The following is a 22,587-nucleotide window of genomic DNA, read 5'->3' on the forward strand; positions in this document are numbered from 1 at the left end:
ATATATCTGTATTTGATTTTAGAATCACAAAAATCCATAGCATAGCCTACATGTCAGTAGGCTACATTCATGAGTGGTCCTGTATGTGTACACAAGGTCACTGTGGTATCACTTTGCAATCTTAGGCCATATGCCATTGAGAGTCTAACTAACATTGGTCAATATATGGTCAACAAACATGTTTGCTTGCCAAAGGCAACAGTCTGACACAACCTTTTATTTCAGATAAGTTAGAACTGAATTGAGCATGACAGCTGTTTGCAGTCACCACACATGTCCTACTGGGTGTAACATTAATTTAAAGAGCAAAACATTAATTGTGAATATTAACATGGTAATGCTTGTTGTATAAAGGACGATTACAAAAACTTGCTGGATATACCTTATTCATTTATTAAATTTATAAACATGACAGATTAAACATAGCATGCAAAATGCAATTAATAAGAAAATGCTGAAATATTATTAGGCTATTACAAAATACTGTATACCATTTCTGCCTGCAGAAAATCACACACTTATATTAACTGTACTCTACTACAATATTTAACTCTCAAAGAACATTGTTACTTACATTTATTTATCTTTTAATCTTTGGCCCAACATTGAGTTTTCAGAAATGTATTCATTTTCAGTTAAATAAGAATTCTCTACTTTGATCACATTGGGTAAGTCATATGTAAAGTGCATATCTAGTCAATGGTATATACCCAGCCTCATTGTCTACCTCCATAGACTTACTTACACAACATAGATTTTATCAAAATCTACCAGACAGTCCTGCTTAAACTTCTGATAAATGTGTCAACAAAACATCAGAGGAATGCTTAGCATTTCATCAACGGCATTTTTGACATACAGTAGTTCTGAAGGTTACATTCTCCTGATGCATTTTTAATGCCATTTAGCTGTTTTAGCAATCAGTAAGATGTTGGTTTTCTGAGTGAAAAAGCAGAGGGCACCCAAGGTTATATTAGGTTGTTTCTTCCTCCATCTGCTGATTTGATTTAAACCAATAAACTTTTATCTGAGATGTGTATCATGAGCGCATTGCTTAAAAAGAGACTCCAAGCATCTCCATAAGGCCACAGTTGCTCACTATAGGCTACATATGTCAGGACATGACAGAATACCCCATAGAGCTGGGACATTTGACCTTTTATGTTATGGTCTTATCTGATCTGCCTTTCAGGGGTTATTCCATTGCCATTTCGACTTGGTAGAAACAAAACCTCACAAAACAATACCTATAACATCACATGTCAGCTCTTCCCCTCTGTTAGATTGTCCTATATGCCTGTGAAACTGAGCTTGTCTCTGGGTTTTCCAACAGTTCACCTTTTCTCTAAGAACAATGCTCCTGATGCCAGGCAGCAGGTGGAGGATGTTGCTGGGCAGGGAAACCACCCCAGAGTTGGACAGGTTCAGCTCCTGCAAAGCCACCAGACCGCCAAACACCTCCTCGCTCAGTGGGCCCAGATGGCTGTTGTGCGACAGGTCCAGAACCTGCAGGCCACAGAGGTCTTTGAAGCTGTGTGGTTGGATGGTCTTCAGCTCAAACAGCCCACTGAGAGACAGGTGGGTTAGATCCCTCAGGCCTGTGAAGCTGTCGCTCTCAAGGCTGGGGATGGGGTTCGTGTCAAGGCTCAGCGACCTGAGAGGGAGGCCTTGGAGCCGGGGCACGGCTTTCAAACGGTTCCCTGCCAGGCTGAGCCTCTGGATGTTGGGTGGATTCTTTACTGGATCCCTCGTGACAGAGGTCAGGAAGTTGTTAGAGAGATCGATACGAATGGGTCCTCCGTGGCCCTTGTTGGTGAAGATATCCAGCCAGACCTGCCTGAGCCTGTTGCTGCTCAAGTCCACGTCTGCGAGGGGTAGGCCTGAGAAACAGCCGTGTCCCAGCTCCTCCAGAGCGTTGTGGCTCAGGTCCAGAGTCTCCAGGTAGCGCAGCCTGGAGAAGGTGCTTCCATTCAGGCTGGAGAGGAGGTTGTTGCTCAGGTCTAGGCTGGCCAGTGTTGTGTAGCCTGGCCCAGAGAGCATGGAGGCAGTGATGGTGCTGATGGCGCTGGAGGACAGGTCCAGAGAAGAGGTATCCAGAGGAATGGGGATGGGGACCGGGCCTGCACCCACCCCACTACAGTCTACCCTGGTCAGACTGAAGCTGTCAAACAGGCCGAAGTTCTCTACTTTACAGCGACAACCAGGGTGGCAGTTTTTCAGCGCAGAGGCATGGAGGAACACCCAGAGCCACATGGTCACCCCCAGTAGAACAGACACAGCCCCCTGAAGAAGAGGACAAACACAGAACACAATTAATTGACTGATGCGCTGCTTTTGTTTTTCAAAGAAAAACTAATTTGTTAGAATTTTTTCTCATGCTTTGTGATCATTAGATTTTCCAGTGAAGTAAGAACTCCGGAGAGATAATGTTTTCTCAAAATTGTAATATGTGTTTGGTCAAAGTAAACAACATTGGCAGTGGGAGAAGCAGGGCCTGACTTGGGGGGTTTCAAGTCATACAAGCGTTTCTGTGTTCATTCATTCACCATGTATGAGGCTTCTATCGTACTGCAGTCTAAGGGACAACTTTCAAGCAACAACCTGAAGAAAAAAATCGTCAATATACACCATGTAAGTCCTGACAAAGAAAATGATCCACTTCATATTTAAAATAAGAATGCCGGAAAACATTCTTTTAAACTTTAACGTTTTACTCCGAAAACTCACAGCACATCTAATCTGGAAAATAGATTGTGTCTCAAAGACAAGATCAGTTTCTTTATTTCAGACATCAAATGCATGGTTGCTTTGAGTAGTTATCTTGCTCTGTGGTGTGTTTTCCTGCTGGTCCCACCTGTGTTCAGACAGCTCAGCTGTGGCGTGTGCAAGCTGTGGCTGCATGCAGAAATACCTGCCCAGGGGCTAGTCTGGGGCACCAGGTGTGCTTGTGAATCCCTGTACAGGCTAATCAACACCTTGGCACAGGATATTCCCAGGATAAACTTGTACAACAACCCTTTTCTGATCTCAGTAACCTCAATGAAGTCACCCAAATATCAAGAGTCGCTACACTTGTTTAGAAAGACAAAAAACCATTGTACACAATTGGGCTTTCTCTTGTCTTTTTGTCCTGACCAAACACACGCACACAAAAAAAAAACTTGCCAGCAGAATTGTAAGAATAAAAGAGGAAGAAGTGTCGTGTGACAGTCAGGTGACACTGATAATGACTGCATCAGCATCTCAGGGAAACGGGTACAAAAAAGAAAGACTACTTCTTAAAAAGTAGTGTATGGAATCAGAATCAGAAACTGACAGCACAACTATGTAATAGTACTTGAAAGTGAGTTTACAGCATTTTTGTTATTAATCTTTTCTCCACAGACCAAAGTACGTCTCTTTATTCTACCCTTGAGTTATGGTTAGGGTAAGCCTGTGAATGTAACCAAAACAATAGAGACCAACTTCTAACTGCAATTACCTCACTTAACTTTCTCTTGACCACTCTCACTTTTATCAATTTTAATAGAGATACGGACTTCAAACGGGTGGACTCTGCTGTCAAATCACATATGCTGAATATAGATTTAAAAAATACAGGCTGTGAAATCATCTTCAAAACAAACATTCTGCCTTGTCTCAAACAGTATAATTACTTTACAGCAAATCCTGTTTGAAATATTTAAAAAATCACATCCCTGGACTCCAACAGAAACAATAGCCTAATGCGTGTCTTCAAGTAGGCAATGTCTGTTGGAAGCTCGCTGTTCTAATTTATAACATACATTCAGCATGTCGGCAAGAGGACCCTTTTGGGGAAAGTATTAGAAGTTGCAGCCTATTCGTGGCGTTGAGTGCTCACCTTTCTTGACGAATTGTACATTTTTGTTAAGAAACCTTTATGTCCGATTATTAAAACAGATTTCCTGGCAATCCCTAAACACTATTTTGAGTTTGAAAAGGATACATTTGAGCATGAGTATGCCTGCTTCCCACGTTTGATGTGGCTGTAAAATACTGCCAGTCCTTCCGTCACGCAAGCAGTAGTTGTACCGCCCATTTTTTCTCCCTCTCTCTTTCTGATCACCGACATTGGAAACGCGCCAAGGTAGTTTGCTGTTCCAGCTACACACTGGTCAAGTTGATTAAAAAAAAGTCCGCTATTGATATTTAATTTAAATGTAGGCATAGACATACTGTGAAGAAGAGGATGCAGCTGACAACGTTTTTTTATCTTTATCTTTGAGAATTAACATTTTATGCAACAAGAGGATTCAGGAGTGTACAGTATCTTGTGTGTATGTGTGGGAGAGTAGTCTCATGCGTATGCATGGGCGCATACCTAGGTGAGGAAGACTGTGGGAACACAAGTATTACTCTACAGTATTGTGTTTTTTGTTTTATATGATGCCGACATTGATTCCATCAATATTAAAACTCTATGGTCATGGTTACACTCATACTTCTCTCTGTCTCTCTCTCTGTCTCTCTCTCAGTGTAACTGGTGACTATTTGACCCCTGCTGGCCATGTTATGTAGTGTAGTTTTTAAGAGCCTCACAGACTATTAGCATGTTCTGGTCCAGGCGGGTGTCTGTCTGGCAAAGCAACAGAACCCCACACAGTGGACCACACACTGTCTGAACAGACAAGGCCGCTTTATTCAGCATGCACACACTGGAGGTAATAAATAACAGGGACATCACCAGATACAGGATGAAGAAAAAGCATCTTCATACAACACAACAAGAAAGTACCACGACAAGATGACACACCGGGTAAATAACGCAACAATTTGTTTGATGATATCGGGACAAACATTCAAGGAAACTGCCATATATTGACACGAACAATCGTTCTAACATGTCATCTGTTGCGGTCCCAAAAAGGAATTCTAGTACTGGGACACTCGTTTATATAAAAGACTGATACTGATCTTAGTCCACAAGTTCCCGTCGTATGGCACACATCTCAAACACCATGCATATCATTTTCAGTAAAGGGAAAATGCTATGATTTTTTTTTTTAACACTTTCAATAGTAGTCATGGAGACTATTCTTAAGCAGTAGAGTTCTAGGTCAAACTCACTCCCAACAGTCTGCACCAGCCAGCCAGCCAGCTGTCTATTGACAATGGTTAAATTGTCAGTTCTACAGTCCAAGGATGCTGGCTGGTTCTCCTCCACTAACTCAACCGTCCAATAATGGTTTCATGATCCAGCTCCTTCATTGGTCAACAGTGACCACGCCTCTCCTCTCTCACTGGAGAACACATTTTTCCTTATTGCTGTACTTCCTTCTTCTCAGCTCCAGACCTCGCTCCAGGCGCTCGTCCTCCTCCAGAGCCCTGAAAACACACACACAGACAATGTGACGAAAGGCTGTCGGGGCGTATTCAGCTTCCTCGCTTTTTCACTCTCACACACACACTCACCCTCTCTCCTTGGCATCCATGTCTCTAACCAGCTCATCTCGCTGGTTGACAAGAGACACCAGCTCCTGTAGCAGCAGCTGCTCCCTGTGCTGCTGGGCACTTGTCTTCTGCCAGTCTGAAGAGGAGAGGAGGAATGGGGCAGAGAGGAGAGGAATGAAGAGGATTGTGGAGAAGAAAAAAAGGGAGAGGAATCACCTATATCGGACCTCACCTTCTATAGCCATCATGACTCGGAGTTCTCGGTTCAGCAGCTCAAAGCGTCTCTCCAGATCCTGCTCCTCTTGCCTGGAAAACAAGGAGATGGAGTTATACAAAAACCATAGCACAGGTTGGCCTGCCAGCAAACAGTTAAGGTTAGACTGAAGTTGAAGTTAGCCTGTATTGAAGTCAGAGCGTAGTTGGGTTGAGGAATGTGTCTCACAGCGACTCCAGGTTGTCCTGCCTCCTGATCAGAGCGTTCTTCTTGTTGACCAAAGTGAACCACTCCTGGATAAGACGTTCCTCTTCCTCGCGATCACTTCCTGGTAGGACGGAGGACAACCCTATCAGAGGACACCCCCACGGCCCGGCTTCTTCATACGACGCTGCGCGTGCCTCTCCCACCCATCTCCCTCTAACGGCCTCACCTGTCTCCATGAGGCGACGGAGGCGTCTCTCCACCACGCCCGCTCGGCTGTCGATGTGCCTCTGCTCCGTCTCTAATGCCTGGAGCTCACTTAGCACATACTGGTTAGTGTCCTGGAGTTGCTGACACACACACACACACAAAGACACACACACACAAAGACACACACACACAACATGAACCAGACAGACAAACATACAGATAAACCAATACATGGAAGGGGTAAAATAATAGATAGATAAAAGATTTCAAATAAAAGACAGAAAAACAGAGAGGGAAAAAGAGAGGTCAAAGTATTAGAGGGAGAAAGACTAGGGAGGCGAGTAAAAGAATATGATAGGCAGATATACAGTATATACAGTACTGTACATAGAGCAATAGAGAATATATAGGAACAGTAAGAATTTGTGACTGACCATGGCTGCCTCTTCCTTGTTCACTATAAACTCCTGAGCCTTCGACGCTCTCTGCGATCCTGAAAACACACACAGAAACATTCCACATAAGCAAACCCACAGCTACCTGCTGGAAAAGCCTACATTGTTTCAGTTAGGTATATGTAGTCTTTGGAATATCTAAGGAGTTTCACAAACCCAAACTCATCATATAAATCATATGTTTTTGTTGTTCAAACACTCACCTGGTTCTGCGTTCTCTCTGGCTGCTGAGGAGCCGTTTGTGACTTCGCTTGGAACACCGTCATGCTGGGCATGAGACAGAACAATCATGTTATTTCTGAAATTGCTGGAGACATTTGACTTGAATGTTGCACACAGGGGGGGGGGGGGGGGGGGGGGGGGGGGGTTGGGGGTTGGAGTGTTTTAAAGCCCTGGGAAGTCTGGCTAGCTGGTACCTGGGTGGTGGAAGTGTCTTCAGATTCCATGGACTGGCTCCTGATTTTCTGCCGTCTCTTCTTCAGCAGGTCGGCGTCTCTCACCTGACCCAGCCCAGACTTGGCGGCCGAGGCCAGAGGCCTAGGGGGAGCGACCGGGGTCTTGGACCCCTCCCCTTCTCCACCTCGCCTTTCCTTCTCCCCAACTCCTCCCCTGTCATCCACCCTGGGTAGTCTTTTGGTCCTGGGAGGGGCCACCAGACTGCCGTTGGTCTTCACCTTCGGCTCCCCTCCTGCGGCTTCTCCCTCCCTGGCCTCCCCCTCACCGGCCCCTCCCTCCTGGAGCTTGCGGACGCAGAAGGCCGTGGCGGCCTCCACGTCGCTGGGCTGGCTGGGTGTGGGCTGCGTCAGCGTGTAGCTGGTCTGGCTGCTGTTGTGTTCTATCTGGAGGACGCTGAGCTCCTGCCCCGTGAAGTGGGAGCGGATCTGGCTCAGGTACGTCATGACGATGAGTCGGTCGGGCACCGACAGCAGGACCATGTCTGATGGCTCCAGCAGACGGGAGATGCCCAAGCCTGCAAAGCCATCGAACGCCTGCAGCCCATAATAATGACGACAACATTAGATCTGTCTGTGGATGGAAACCAAGTTAAACTCCTGAATACTGCTAAGAGAACATACTGTTTTCACAGTGTGGCTTTTTACCTTCCTGTTGTTGAACTTAATGTCATGAGGGTCCAGCTTCTCAAACTCTCTGAGAGAAACATAGGCAATCAAACACATTTGGAGTTAGTGCTGTTGATAAAATAGCCATAAAAAGTGTGAAAACAAACCGTTTCACAAAAACTTGTCAGAGATGCTACGCTAACAGACACGCAAACAAGACAAGACAAAGCAAAACATAAGACGTCTCTTACATCAGTTTAGGGTGGAAGTGGTACAGGATGGCACAGAAGGCCAGGCCGTTACGCCAGGAAGTGCTGAAGTTGGTAACCTTTACTCCCCGGTGACCTTGTGTGACCTCCTGGCACCACTGTAACAGAGACTGGCTGGAACTCACCAGGTCTGCAGTGTCCACATTAGACACCTTGACAGGGAAGGAGAAGGAGATGAATGAGTGAGTGAGTGTGAATGAGTGAGTGAGTGAGTGTGTGAGTGAATGTGAGTTGGTGAGTGAGTAAGTGAGTATTACCTCCTGAGAAGCAGTCTCTTTCTTCCCATCAGCCTCGTCTCTGACCTGCATCACCCTAGGTTCAGGGGTCACCGCAGGATCTGAGGTCACTTCCTGAGATTTTACAGGAAGGGGAGGGCTTTTCCTCTTGATACGTCGGGGAGGTACAACAGCAACAGACATGTCCTTCTCTGTAGGACTCTGGCTTTTAGATGACATCTGCCCCTCGCCTGAGCTGATGGGAGGGGTCTGGACAAGGTCTCTGTTGGGGACTGATGTTGAGGTGAAATCAGCAGGGGAAGGGGTGGAGTCAGCAGGTGTAAGGGGGGAGTCAGCAGGGCTGGGGGTTGAGTCAGCAGGTGTAGGGGTGGAGTCAGCAGGGCTGGAGGTGGAGTCAGCAGGGCTGGGGGTGGAGTCAGCAGGTATAGGGATGGAGTCAGCAGGGCTGGGGGTGGAGTCAGCAGGTGTAGGGGTGGAGTCAGCAGGGCTGGGGGTGGAGTCAGCAGGGCAGGGGGCGGGGTCTGACGACTGTTTCTTGGAGCGTCTTGCAGGAACAGGAAGGTCTGGCCTGCAGAAACAGCCAGAGACACAGTGTTAGTGCGTAAGGTGTCTGACACGGTGTGTCAGTGCGAGATGGTGTGTGCTGTAGACTCAGGGGATCTGACATGGGGGTTAGTCTTACTTTAGGTCCGACCCCCCTAATGTGTTATCCATAGATATCAGGATGGAGTTCTGCTCCAGCCTCTCATCTTCCAGCTCAACACTTGCTCCGCACACCACACATTCTGCAGGCTCCCCTGCCTCAGCCAATGAGGAGCTTTGATCCTCTGCAGATATCCTAGCCGCCCAATCCTCTGACTTGTAAGTCTTATTATGATCTTCCGAATGGCTTACAGTGTCAGTGCTAGTTTCTGACTGGTTGACCATGGGGTCATCGTCATGAAGACAAGGGATGAGGCGTTTCCTGCACCGGGGGGCGGGGACAGGAGCCTCCTCATTGTCGCCTCCCATCTGGAGTAACTTGGCCAATAGGAATCTCTCCTCCTCCAGGAGACTTTGGTTCTTCGAGACAGGGTCTTCGGTGTGTGAGTCAGAGGTCTTTGTGGCCAAGTGTCTTTGAGGGGTACTGGTATCTGGGAGGGTCAGCAAAGAGTGGGTCTTGTCCGTGTCAGACTGTGTTTGAAGTGGAGGGGGGGTCTTGGTGGTAGAGTCAGGTGGAGGGGGCGAGGCTTCTGGTGGAGGGGACTGAGGTGGAAGGGGCCAGGGAACTACAGAACTCTTGATTGCCTCTGATAAGACCTCATCTGTATCCTTGGTTACGTCAGGCTCCTGATTGGTTGCTGTCTCTCTGGCTGTCACAAGAACACTGCCTGAATTGCTGTTTTCCGTGGCCATCGGTTGGTTGGCTATGTTGCTAAGGCCAGCTGAAACAGTCTGATTGGCTGTCAATGGCCCCACTTCCTGTAGGGGTACAGGTGAGGGGAGGGGCCAAAGGGGAGCAGGTTCAGATGAAGTGTTGTGATTGGCGGCACCGTGGAGACCGGAGAGGTCCTGAGCAGACTCTGGGCTGGGAGACAGAGAAGGAGGTCAACCTCCTAATCTGGCACGTCCTGAATGATGAGCAGACACCACACTGCCAGCTACTGACAAGCTGGGACCATACACACTGCACAACTGGCCACAGCAGACCACTGTCACTGTCCACAGTGCATCAGACTACTGTAGATACAGCAACCACAGTTATGGAACATGCTTCACACCCACCACTTCGCAAACAACACCAGACAGATCTCTATAGGGATGGACCAATGCATTCACATGCATCCACAGCAGTGTTCAGCTCAAACCTTACATACAGGCACAAAACAATGATCATGAGAAGATGCACAGAAGTTCGGTCAAACTCAATGGAACATCTCAGTAACTCTCAACCCACAAACAGGTTTCCAAAACAGGTGTGAGGAGCGCGTCAGCACACCGAGTTAACAATCAAGAAGCTCAGGAAGCCTTCCATATTTCAAGCCGGAAAACCCACCATGACCAAGCATCTCCATTCAACAGGCATCAGCCCCATTGACTTCACTTACCCCCCGCCCCCCTCCATGTACAGCTCAGCCGACCAGACGGTTCCCAGGTCCTCCTGCCCCGGCTCAAACTCCAGCTCCTCCCCCTTCTCCTCCTCCTGCTTCAGCAGGATTGGTCGACGTCCAGGCGAAGGGGGAGGTTCGGGGGCCTCCAGACAGTCCTCATAGGCTATATCGTCCAGCTCCACCTCTTTTAGAGGTGGCCACGCCTCTACGCAACTGCTAGCGTTAGCGCTCTCCACCGGGGCTGACTCTGTGTCTGGTCTGCCTGTCCTTTCTGCTCCGTCTGTCTCTGGCCTCGTCGGATGGGTTTCTGGTCCATCTCCCTCAGCTTCTGACTTTTCCTCCGCTATCTTTGTCTCTCTCTCTGCTCTGTGCGTTTCTCTATTTTGTGTCTGACATGGGTCTGGAAGTGCGGTCTCATCAGGACCAGCAACCATTTCATTGGTCATCTCCTGCTCTATGGCAGCCTGTCTCAGACGGTCCACCAAGCTGGGTTTAGAGGACCACCGACGCGACAACAGCTCCGAAAGCTCCTTCCTGTTTATCTCTAAGACCAATGACGAGTCAGGTGGACCGTCCTGTCCCGTGATTGGCTGTTCCTCTGCCTTATCAGAGAAGGCCGCAGGGGGCAGTATGTCCAGGTCAGAGGGAAAGGGCTGGTCAGAGTCTGGTACCTGTGTCTGGACGGAAGGCTGTAGGATGGACGCCATTGTCTCATAGCTGGAGGTGGGAGGTTGGGACAGATGTTTAGGTACCTAGATTCTGTACGTGAATGATGAATTCACTGACTTTACTGCAGGCATGAGGGATGCAGCTCACATTTATCAACAGAGTCAACTTCCGGACTCAATTTTAGACACATATTGCTACATCCATCCGGTGTTTCAAAGTGTTGTTGTAGTGACATGTTTTTACCAGTAGAGTGTGTAGTTGGACAGGTTGTGTGTAATGCCATGCAGAAGCATCCAGAGCTCTCTAAAGTATGCTGCTGCCACCAACCCCCCAAGGCTGACTCACCCCCGATACAGGACCCCCACTAACGCTGTGATGAGGCCCACGGACGCTTCCTGCGGCCCCTCCTCTTTCCCCGCTTCAGAATCCTGATAGGCTACTGAGCTGTCAGTCACCGCTACGTCTGTACATGTGGCATCATCTGAGGGGGGAGGGGTCTGTGAAGGAGGAGGAATCTCCTTGGCTACACAACGGCTGCCACACACACACACACAAAAGCATACACATACACACACAGTGAACGCGACAAATGATTGTCTGGTAGGCTGGTTTGACACCAGCAAGTAACGGGGATCATTTAACGAAAAAGTTAGATATCCAAACCAATGAAACTTTCCAGAGTCACTTTACTATCTCGACACAGTACGCAGCAGCACAGCACTACAAACATGCCTGGTTTGGACTTGTGGGTAGTGGACTGTATTAGCTGCATGTGTGTCTAGTGTTCTAGTACCTAGTGGGTTCAGGTATCTAGATGGGGTGGTGCCATGCTGCTTTGGGGGTGGGGGGGGACGACACACTCTGAGACTTACCCCCCCGAGGAAGAACTCGTCACGGTTGTCAGAGGCGCCAAGCTCCCCGGCCACGCCCCTTGCTCTCTCCTCGTCTCCTCTAGGGCCGCCCACAGGGGGCTCTCCGCATCACACACTGTCTCGCTATTGGACGGCTGGAAAACATTCCCCCCCTCGCTGTCGGATGGTTGCTGCGTGTCTTCTCCCTCCGCCTCCTGTCCTCCAGAGGGGGGGGCTGACTCTAAGGACGGCAGGGGCTCCAGCTGCAGGGAGCGGCCTGGGACAGACCCCGTGGTCCTGGTCGTCAACTCCAGCCTGGACACTATGACACGCTCCGCACAGACTTCTTGAGGAGGCGGAGAGAGGTTTCTTTCATGCTCCTCACGCTTCTCCTTTACCGATGGCTTGGAAGCTGGGCCTGTGGAGGTGGCAGTGGTGGGGGTGGAGGTAGCAGTGGTTGGGGTGGAGGTGGCAGTGGTCTGGGTGGAGGGCGGGGTACAGGAAGGGGTAGTGGGCTGGATGGTGGGCTGGGTGGTGGGTGGGGCAGGAGGTGGAGTTGGAGGAAGCTCTCGTTCTTCAACGATGATTAAGTGGACAGCTTCTAGACTGTTAGCGTCGTCTCTGTCTGAGCTGAGAGCCAAGCACAGCAGTGTTACCCTGTTACACTGCCTTTCAACCTCAGCAGACACACACATGCAAGCACACGTTCTCCACCGATACTTACCCTGTTCCTAAGTCTAGGTCTAATGATGGTTCTCCTCTGAGGATGTCCTCCTGCTGTGTTCTCTCCTCTAGAACCTTCCACAGGGGGACCTCCACGGTCCGTGTCTTTGGATTCTCCTGAGCATTGGGCTCTGGTGCTGGTTGGTTCGTCTGTTCCTCCTTCTCCTCCTGAGTCCTAGGAGGCCTGATGGCGAAGGTGCTGCTCTTCACCACCGGAGGGGGCTGTTGAGCAGGCGCATCAGCTACCTCAGCGGGTGTGTGGAAGAGGCTGGGTGTTTCCTTAGGTTTGTCAGAGAAGTTAAGTGTTTCTTTGGGTTTGTGGGAAAAGCTCAACATTTTCTCAGGTTTCTGGAAGGAATTGGGTGTTTCCTTGGGTTTGTCGGTGAATCTAGGTCTTTCTGCAGGCTTGTGGGTCAAGTTATCTGTTTCTTCAGGCTTGTGAGTCAAGATAGCTATTTCTTCAGGCTTGTGAGTCAAGATAGCTGTTTCTTCAGGCTTGTGAGTCAAGATAGCTGTTTTGTCAGGCTTGTGAGTCAAGATAGCTGTTTCTTCAGGCTTGTGAGTCAAGATAGCTGTTTCTTCAGGCTTGTGAGTCAAGCCAGCTGTTTCTTCCGGTTTGTGGGTGAAGCTAGGCCGTACTTCAGGTGCGTGGCTTTTCATCTTCTCCTTGTCCTCATCTGACCTATTGTCCTCATTCTGACCTGGGAGTCTCATGCTCTCCTCCTCTGGTCTGTCTTTCAGAGGTCTCTCCATGTCACATGGTCTGTTATCAGCTTTTGATTGTGTCTCCTTATGCCCATTCTCTCTGCCCTCTTCTGATTGGTCCATTGCAGCAACTTTTCTTTCAGATGGGGTTTGATTGGCTCTCTGTTTGCATCTGGAGAAAAGGAGGAACAGCAAGGGTCACCAAACTGAAAAGTACCATAAGTACTCACACGATCAAAGACTGTGTCTGTGTGCGCGTGTGTTTGTTGAGGATGATATGCATACACATTTTATAACAGAACTTGATTGAGATGACGGGGAAACACTCAAGCATGTGTGTATGTTTGATATTGGGGTGTTTGTGTTTGCGTGTAAATGTTCCCTTACCCTCCTTCCTCGACCATCGAGTGCCGAGGAGACCTCTTGATGGTGTCCACCTTAGATGCCACCTTCTCCTCCATAAAGAAGCCTCCTGCAGTCTGACTGGATGTATCTATGATGTCATCAAGGTCAGGTTCTGGTTCAGCCAATGGTGGCTTGTCTGGTATGAAGTGTGTTTTGACCGGGGCAAAGGCAGGTTGAGAGGGCTTGTTCTCCTTGGTCAAATCTTTGATGTCTGCTTCCTCATCAGCCACTGGTGGTTTGACAGTGATAAATGCTGCCAGGACATTGGTTGATTCCTGACCGGGGGCAGCACTCTCTGTGGAGGAGAAGGGCCAGGGAGGAGGCGGGGCTACAATCAACTCTTCAGAGTTGATGGGGTCAAGGTGGCCATCTTGGCCAGAACTGAGGGACAGAGATGTCGAGGATCAAAGGTCGGAAGTCACGTAGGGGAGGGGGGTTAGAGCACGCTAAGCAGGTAGGTCAGAAACACAGGCCAGGCCAAGTCAGCAGCACTCGATTGGAGGTTACACCTGTCAATCAACAGCAGCCATGGAAGCAAATCTTTGTCATCTACAGCAACCACTCCAAATCCATCCCAGAAACCACTCCATCTTCCGTGACAGCATTCTTTTTCATCCATAATAACCATTCCATGTCACCAAAGGCAACAGATCTACCCAGAAGTCTATAAAGATAACAGAGTGTGTCTCTCGGTGACTCCGATGGCCCATCCACACACACAGGTGATTAAGCCAGCTCACTGTATCAGACCACATCATAGCCAGGCAAAACACCACACAGAACGGCATACACAACGAACAGCACACACAACAGCCCCCAAACATCCAGCGTTCAGGTGTTTGGATGAGTGGTATGCTTAGGGTTAGTGTTGGCAGAGCGCGATGTGGTAGTACAGGCAGGGGAACACACGATCGATGCATGAGCTACGATGAGCTCACCTTATAATGTCTGCCTCTGCCCCACTCTCTAAGGCTGGCTGGTGTATTGCAGGGGTGAGAGTGGGGGTGGGAGCAGGGGCAGGCGAGGCAATTCTGATGCTGGCGACCATCCTGGAGGAGTGGGAGGAATCCTCCCCCCTGGTCAGGGTCAGAGGGGGGGCTGTCTCCATGGTAGCATGGGAGGGTTGGTGGGGAATACCTTAAGGGGACAGAATGAAGCAATTAGAGAACTGTTCATCACTCTCAGGTTGGCTTCAGGTGCAACACCTGTCCAAACCTCAACCCCTCAACCACGACCGCACTGGCAGCCTGAACCTGTCCAGGGAGGCTGAAGGCTTAGTACCTGAGTGGGAGGAGCCGAGAACAGCAGGTGCAGTAGTGGGAGGAGCAGCAGCAGGAGCAGAGAGAGAGGCCGGGCGGGAGCGGGGGAGGGCGGGGGGCGAGGAGCGCGGTAGGAGGCGGGAGGGGTGAGGGACGACAGGGTCACAGAGGGAGTCCAGGTCAGGACTGGTGAGGAGGGGGACTGATGAGACGATGTCACAGGGATGGGAGGGGTTAGAAGGGGAGGAGCCTGAGGCTGGACCTCTGGGCTTTGACCACTTCCCTTGGACACAAGGTTCTGGGGAGTGAGGGGTGGGGGGATAGAGCGATGACGAAGGAATGAGCGGAGAAGAAGGAAGGAGGAGGTGAGGAACCGAGAGAGAAAGACAGAGGATGTAGGGAGGGACAGAATGTTAATGAATGAGTAGATGATTGGTGAAATGAAGGAGAGGGAGAGAGAAAGAGAGAGAATACAATGAGTACATCAGTCAGCAGAGCAGCATTAATGCCTCCTAGCTCCTGATGTAAGCCTGACAAAAGTGCATCATCCACATGTCCACTGTTGTCATCACCTACCAAAACACAACAGAGGAGTACAGGGGATCCGGGGCTCCCTACCTGGCTCTGGGCAGGAGAGCGGGGATGTAGGGAGAGCAAGAGATGGAGGGGAGGAGCCTGTAACCACGGTGTCGTCATTGGGAGGAGAATCAGAGGTGAAAGGCGAAGGTGAGGAGGGACGCATAGTAGGAAAAAGCTTAGGTTTGAAGACGTGAGAGCGAACGGCTGGAACACAGAGACATATTGGAGATGAACGACAGAGCTCTACGACAGCCGATTGGAGCAGGTAAAGAAGGTCATAGAGCCAGTTGTCCAATCAGAGAGGAGACCAACCAGAGACAGGAGGCTGGGGATCTGGGGAGGAAGCCACAGTCTGCACATCAAACGGACACCTGACAAACGACACTGGCACTACCGGGAGAGCAGAGAGGAAGGAAGCACAGATGAACAGAGGAAGATCAAACAGGAATTGGAAGGAAGTGGACAACCCGAAACAGATCTCTCATCACACCAAACTCAGGCACAGGGCATTGCTGTTGAAACGCTAACCCCATGTTGTTCACACATACGCACACAGTTACAGCTACAGGTGTAAGGTACAAGCCTTGGCTATCTATAGTAAGTACACACAGATGTATTACAGTAACAGCAACCGAACATACCGCAGAGTGAGCAAGTGTTAAGTGTTTCAGGAAGTTCTAACATGCAGCAAAGAACAAAGCAAAGCTCTCCAGTCAGCCAGCCAGAGGACAGTCTGCCACAGGGTACCTGTGCCCGAGCTGGGCTTGAAGATTCTGGGCAGAGACGGAGGCTGAGAGCGAGTGAAGCCTCGCACTGAGGGGCCAAGGGCTTCATAAGAGGACAGTGGGCGTGTGGGCGACTCAGTACTGGGCAGGAAGGGATTGGGGGGTTCCGTGGGAAGTTTGGGCTCTGGAGAAGGTTTGGAGGCTGGGAGGGATTCAGAGGGTCGTTGGGGATGTGTAAGGAGATGAGGGGTGGGGCCGGGGTGTGTGGGGGCCTCAGGTCTGGGCTTGGGGCGTGTGGGAAGGTCAGTATGTGGACGGCGTTCAAGGGCTTGTTTCCGAGTTGTGAGCATTTCAGGGTGTGGCTGGGTGTGCACGGTGGGCTTTGGCGGTGCGGGTGGCTCAGGGGGGAGGTGGGGCGATGTGGCCGACTGCTTGTGAGCAGCAGAGACTGCAGACTGGATCCCCCTGGACCGGCCTGGGGGTTGGGGGGAAGGCTGGGGGGAAGGACTAGGGGAGGGATTAGGGGAGGGCACAGGGCGGGGGAGCCTGGAGCGGGAGGGTGGCCTGGGAGAAGGGCCTGAGGGCACGGGCAGAGGAGGTCTGGAGTGGAGGACAGGGCTGGGGGCAGTTCCAGCCTTGGAAGATTTACCAGGGTCTCTCCCACTGGCTGGAACCCAGGGTGGAGTGTGGAAGGTGGGAATTGTAAATGAAGATGGTTGTTGCAGAGAGACAATGTGACGTGGATTTGGAAAGGAGGGTGGAGGGAGAGAGGAAGAGGAAGAGAAAATGGGTGAAATGAGAAGTTAGAAAATGAAAGACTTCAGACTTGACGTGAGTGGAGATACTGAATCTATCATACGGCACTCGTTGGATGATGGATCCTTGACCTCATTGTATTGCTATGTTACCATTATGCCTCTCCAAACAACATGATCATTGCTAACATAGCAAACATGACATGGAAACTCATGGAATCTTGTGATTTGATAGATTGGTGACAATGCTGGGAGAAAGATGACGATCCACCAATCATCTGTTCTGCTGATCAAACATGAAATGTTGTGGAAGTGGGTGGACTATGCGGAGAGAATGGAGAAGAGGAGAGTCATAGAAAGGAGATAGGGACAGGAAGGGGGGGAAGGATGGGTGGACGGACCTGTAAGTGGAGGGTTGTGTCCAGAGGAAGGTCTCCTGTCCTGGGTGCGAGTAGGGTGGGCTGGAGGGGCCGGGGCTGGCACAGGAGGAGGAGGCAAACATTTAAATAGGGGGTGAGAACATACAAATTATGGAATGTGGTGGTGGTGTGTGTATATATATGTGTGTGTGTGTGTGTGTATGTGTGTGTGTGTGTGCTTGTACCTGCAGCAGCTCTGCTCATGGCTCCAGCAACAGGCCTCTTGTCCTCCTCCTCGTCACTCTCATTGAAGTCGTCAAGGTTCCCGATGTCTGTGGGTTTGACGCTCATGAGGCTGGCCAGACTCTGCATGTCCTCATCACTAGGGGACGCAGACACACAGCATGACGACGTCATCACTCGGGGACGACGATGCATGATCACAGTGGGACGCGCTAGCCTCCTCGTGGCAGTGAGACTCACGTGGCTTTGCCCTCCCTCACAAAGATACAGGACAGCGAGAGCTTGAGCGAGGCCTCCACCACTTTGACGGACAGCGGCTTCAGTTTCAGGTTGAGGTCTGTCTGTGTGGGCGTGGCACTCGCAAATTTCTTCATGTTGATGTCTGCGGAGGCCAGCACCTTGCGATGGCCCTTCGTCTCCTACAGGGGGCAGACAGGGGCGGACAGGGGGCAGACAGGGGGCAGACAGGGGGCAGACAGGGGGCAGACAGGGGCGGACGGGCGCTGGTCAGAGAACTGAGGAGAGCTGAGGGACACTTGAGTTAAAGTCACTTGAAAGCATAGAAATAGTGAACTGCTCACACTCTCAATGACAAAGGTCCAGTCCTTGTCCTCGTACTCCTCAGAAAGGGGATCCTGAGGAAGATGGAGACAGTTTATTTGTCTGACACGCACACACACACACACACACACACTCACACATACACAAAGTAATAGAGTCGGTGAGGCAGAGAACGAGAGGACTGGAGCAGCAGTTTCTGTCCCCAAACACAGACAGACAGTCCTTACCTTGAAGAGAGTGACGGCAATGTCCACGTTCTCCGGTACCGGCCAGACCACCATGCCCCGGTACGGGTTCTTGATGCCCGGCTGCCATCCATGGAGCTGCGGAGGATTAACGAAACCGTTTTAATCTGTGAAGTTGGGCTTTTACTTTCATAATTTGATAGATAATGATCTCAAAAGCGTTTGTGTGTGGTGTGTGTGTGTGCATGTGTGTGTGGGCGTGTGTGTGTATGTGTGTGCGTGTGTGGGAGTTTTAGTGCCGTCTGTACCTTAGTGCAGACACGCCTGTTCCTCCTCGTCCAAACTACCCTCAACTTGTCTGGTTGCCTGGAAACACATATGACACATACACGATGCATTTTGGTTTGGCAGTACAGACAGTGAGGAACTCAGTCCTGTCTGGACTATCTACCTGGCAGTGCCTAGGGGAATTGAGGTGTCTCCTAAGCGAAATATTGTAAGAAACATCTTGTGGATCAGAAGACAATTTCCCATCTCATCAAACCTCTGATAATACCGGTAGTACTTCAAAGTAATATTCAATTGCACAACTAAGACAGCAGCTTGGTGACCATTAGTAACCAACAGCAACATGTACACATAGAGAGCTACTGTTGAATAGAGGCTGAATTAGACAAGGGGGTCTTATGACAGTCACTACATAACTGCAAATGACACAAACCTGAAAAAGCTGGATGGTAAATGTGGCATATGTATGTCTGCTCGTGTGTGTCTGTTTGTGTGTTTTGATTGGTTGAGCCCATTGTGTTTCTGGGACTAGCTTCTGGGGCAGGAAATGAGGGAGGAAGCAGTGCTAGGTCATGTGACCTGTGCTGAGCCGAGGGCAGGTCTCCTGGCTGAAAGAAGGAAAGCCTACCAAGGTTACCCCTCCCCTGATTACCCCACCCCCAATTCTAGGAAACCTTACCAACTGCTGACTACACTGCTAATACAGCTATTGTACAACCAGTCAAATATCGACTGCAATGATTCTGCCAAGCTAAGGTTATAACATCATCTAGCAAAGTTAGCTGTGGGCGATGAGAGCTGAACCTGATCATGTCTCAAGTTGCAGGTCCGTAATAGCAACATGAAGGCTGGGGCCGAGGGCTGAGGGGCGAGGGGAGGGTGGAAGTAGACAGGGGTACAGGCGGCAGAGTGCTGGGTGGGGGCTGGCATGACGAGCTACAGAAATAGCCCGGCTGCCTGGCTGGTCGGCTGGCTGTTTGACCCACTAGAGCAGCGGAGCTGACCACTTCTGTCACCTGTCTGAGATGAACCAGTCAGACATGCTCGCTGCTGTGCCGTGTAAGCTGATAATATGTACACTATGTGCAACGGGCATTATAACATGTACGGGAGAGTTATAACACGTGCAAGTGAATCATGAACGATTAGAGTGATTAGGAAAGGCTACGCCAGCATGTTTGTGTGCCTTGTTTTCAGCTGGGTCCAGAGGACATCCACACATTATGATAGTGTTATTACTGTATGTTGGAAGTCTACACATCATTCAATGTTTTGTCTTATAGAAAGTAAAGAGTCAGCCGTGTTATCTTATCATACACAGTATTGGTTGCACAACTGTGTAGAACCTATAGCCCTGTTGCCTCACGCCATGATAAGCCTGGGATTGTCAGGCAGAGAGAGCTGGAACAACATCATGCGTACACAGAGGTTGCATTTGTGAGAGGCTGAGCTGATTCAAAATGTAGAACTCTACGAGGTTCTACACGGCTGACAGTTCCAGTTTCTAGTTCGTGATCAAACCAATTACAGGATCGCAGCTGTTCTGGGAAGTAAATTTGAAGCGTTTCCTTTAGCAGACGCTTTCCATATTTCTGCTGTCTCAAACAAATGAGCTATGTTATCTTATCACCCGAGGAACAGGCGTGGTTTCATGACAACATTTGAAGTCGAGACATAAAGGTACTTGTTCTGTAGATTATAGAGATGATGCACTATTTAAGTGACTTAATTAATTCAAACATTGTGAGACACATCTGGCCTAATAAACATTATAGACTATTAATGTGATCATCAGTTGTTCTTTACCACCGCTCCCACAGACTTGATTACCGAGTGCCAAGGGTCAGAGAGGATAGACTATCACCAACATCAAGAGCATAATAAGGCCTCTATGCCAGATAGTGGAACGGTAGTTTCAACTAAAGGAATGCTTATTTGTAAACAGTGAGTCTATGGAAGAGCGCAATTTTGCTTCCCCCAATGTGTAGGACCAGTCACATTCCCCATCATCCTCATCTTAATCCAGTGAGTTAAACATTAATAGATGACGGTGAGGATGATATACGCTGTGATCAGACTGTACTGAGAATGGAATCATTTTCTGTTATGTGCAAAGCACTAGCGGAAATGTCGGACACTCACTTATTCCTTTCTCATAACAGGAAATGTGTTTACTCTCATTACGAAAATCGTAAGCAGGCTACATGTATTGTACTTAAGGCTAAGAAACGCCCTGTTCAACCCAGGACACGAGCTGGTAAAGGTTTATCCCTTTTAAAAGTATTTTTCATGAGTTACTCACCACTTTTTGGTGCATTCGAGCACGAGTTCTTGGTAGGATGCAACAAACTGGAACTTTGATGCTTTTTTGCCAACGCGCTGTAATCTTTTCCATACTGAAGTCATAGTGTAGGCTTTTGGAAGTAAGTTGTAGCTATGAGTAATAAATTCAGCTTCCTATGATCTCCGATCGTATATGTCCTTGTCCGCATTGGATTTTATGCGTCAAAAGGGGATCGTTCAGCCTGTCAGAAAAGAGCGCAAGCAAGGACTTGCGCGCACAGTGTTGTCGGATGAGTTGAGTCACTCCTGTCTTGCCATCCAAGTGTTGCCTATTAAACCCTTGTTCGGAACTGACAATTAGCGGAACCGAATCTGCAAGCGCACACTCGAATACTGCACATGATTTCTTAGGCAACTGTCCAATGAGTGTCTTTGAGAGTTATTCCAGAACAATAGGAAATGACAGTTCACAGATCTCGCCTAAGTAAATTTATAACAAATTATCCAACACGACATAACATACTTTAACTTGTGGAAGTTCCCCTTCTCTTAGTAGCCAAGTGGGTGACGTGTGTTACAGAAAAGGAGAGGAGAAAGAGAGAGAGAAAGAGAGAAAGAGAAGGGGAGGGGGGAGACAAGCAAAGTGTTGATTTAATGGTATGTTAAGTTTCGTAATTGTATCCTAAGTTTACATAGGTAAAATACAAGGGTGCAAACTGTAGTGATAGACTTTGATCTGCTGAACGCTTAAACTTAATCCTACTGACCAATTATTTGCATCCATAACAGCTTATTTTCCTTCACAAAATTGTCTGAACAACACTATCCCTAACATAACAGGACTAACATTATAAGCATGCTCGCGTATGGCTGGCAATTCTGCTATTGGACAACATGATAACCAACCATGTTTCAATCCCAGACAGCACAAGTCTCTGTGATGTAGGGAAGTTTGTCCCATGGTTACTGAAGGCCCGGCTGCAGCGTGGGGATTTTCCTAGGAGTGCTGGGGGTATTTTTAGGAACAGAAGATGGATGGATGGACAGAGGCAGCTGGGTCCAGTGACAGAGTGTGGTTCTGGGGAGAAGCTATGATTCACCAGTTGACCCACAGTCCTACTCAGCAGTCTTCTATACTCTCAGCCATTCAGACAAACCTCAAAACTAACCTATAGGACCATTTAAAGTCTACACTGCATTGAATAATTTTTCAAATACCACTGCAGTACAGTAGAGTAGTGTATCCACTGGTCTTTCTGTAAACCCCAAAGGGTTGAGGGTAGAGTTAGAAACATGGGTTGGTTTGAGTTGGGATGGAAACAGACAAACAGGCACATCTAACAATATCCAGTGCATCTGTTGACCCTATTAATACACACACACACACACATATACACACTCCTCCCCCCAGTTCAACATACTGACACCTCCTGGTAGGAAAGTAGGATTGAATGATGTACACACTGTGGGGTTTTAAAAGAATGGATGTATTAAAGGAGCCCAGAGTAGCAGTAAAACCCCTCCTGCTGTTCTCCATTCTCCTCCCCCTGTTCCAGACCAGACAGGGATCTTTCCTAATAAGACCATGTGAGTCTGGCACAACTGTTTATACTGTCTTGAAACACACACACACAGAGCAGAACTATGACAGTGCTAGAACATTATGTTTTTCGCTGCCCAGCCTTGATTGGCAAAACATCTAGGTTTGAACTCTATGTGTACCCTTTGGCCAGTGCCAAGTTTTTCTTATAAGTGTTTCTGGCCCTGCGTAGACTGTTTCCTAGTAATCTGGCACAAGAAGGATGATCTTCTGTTGAGGTAATGAATGTGTTGGACGAATGTCTCG

General features: G+C 48.9%; 2 protein-coding genes across 7 annotated transcripts; both read right to left on the reverse strand.

Moving 5' to 3' along the window:
- Positions 1–375: 375 nt before the first annotated feature.
- Positions 376–3,988, reverse strand: LOC136963383 (tsukushi-like). Its single transcript, XM_067257501.1, has 2 exons — positions 3,863–3,988; positions 376–2,283 (listed from the first exon to the last, which is right to left on the reverse strand). The coding sequence occupies exons 1-2, from the start codon at positions 3,881–3,883 to the stop codon at positions 1,234–1,236; spliced, it is 1,071 nt and encodes a 356-aa protein (XP_067113602.1). The 5' UTR covers positions 3,884–3,988; the 3' UTR covers positions 376–1,233.
- A 652-nt stretch (positions 3,989–4,640) lies between these two features.
- On the reverse strand, positions 4,641–21,238 carry LOC136962911 (EH domain-binding protein 1-like protein 1). Of its 6 annotated transcripts, none has more exons than XM_067256815.1 (28): positions 20,761–21,238; positions 18,479–18,536; positions 18,213–18,308; positions 18,006–18,059; positions 17,665–17,843; positions 17,427–17,563; positions 17,224–17,298; positions 16,090–16,734; positions 15,655–15,732; positions 15,382–15,546; positions 14,443–14,641; positions 13,487–13,885; positions 12,396–13,271; positions 11,693–12,301; positions 11,166–11,354; positions 10,149–10,868; positions 8,744–9,628; positions 8,083–8,629; positions 7,808–7,977; positions 7,596–7,644; positions 6,912–7,484; positions 6,699–6,762; positions 6,475–6,533; positions 6,060–6,171; positions 5,855–5,954; positions 5,645–5,718; positions 5,434–5,548; positions 4,641–5,346 (listed from the first exon to the last, which is right to left on the reverse strand). In XM_067256815.1, the coding sequence occupies exons 1-28, from the start codon at positions 20,862–20,864 to the stop codon at positions 5,259–5,261; spliced, it is 7,419 nt and encodes a 2,472-aa protein (XP_067112916.1). In that variant the 5' UTR covers positions 20,865–21,238; the 3' UTR covers positions 4,641–5,258. The 6 variants fall into 6 exon arrangements, with proteins under 6 accessions (XP_067112916.1, XP_067112914.1, XP_067112917.1 ...); XM_067256813.1 differs by having other exon boundaries at positions 6,060–6,180; XM_067256816.1 differs by lacking the exon at positions 11,166–11,354 and having other exon boundaries at positions 6,060–6,180.
- Positions 21,239–22,587: the final 1,349 nt, after the last annotated feature.

The sequence above is a fragment of the Osmerus mordax genome, chromosome 19 (genome assembly GCF_038355195.1).
Source record: "Osmerus mordax isolate fOsmMor3 chromosome 19, fOsmMor3.pri, whole genome shotgun sequence".
NCBI classification, from domain to species: Eukaryota; Metazoa; Chordata; class Actinopteri; order Osmeriformes; family Osmeridae; genus Osmerus; species Osmerus mordax.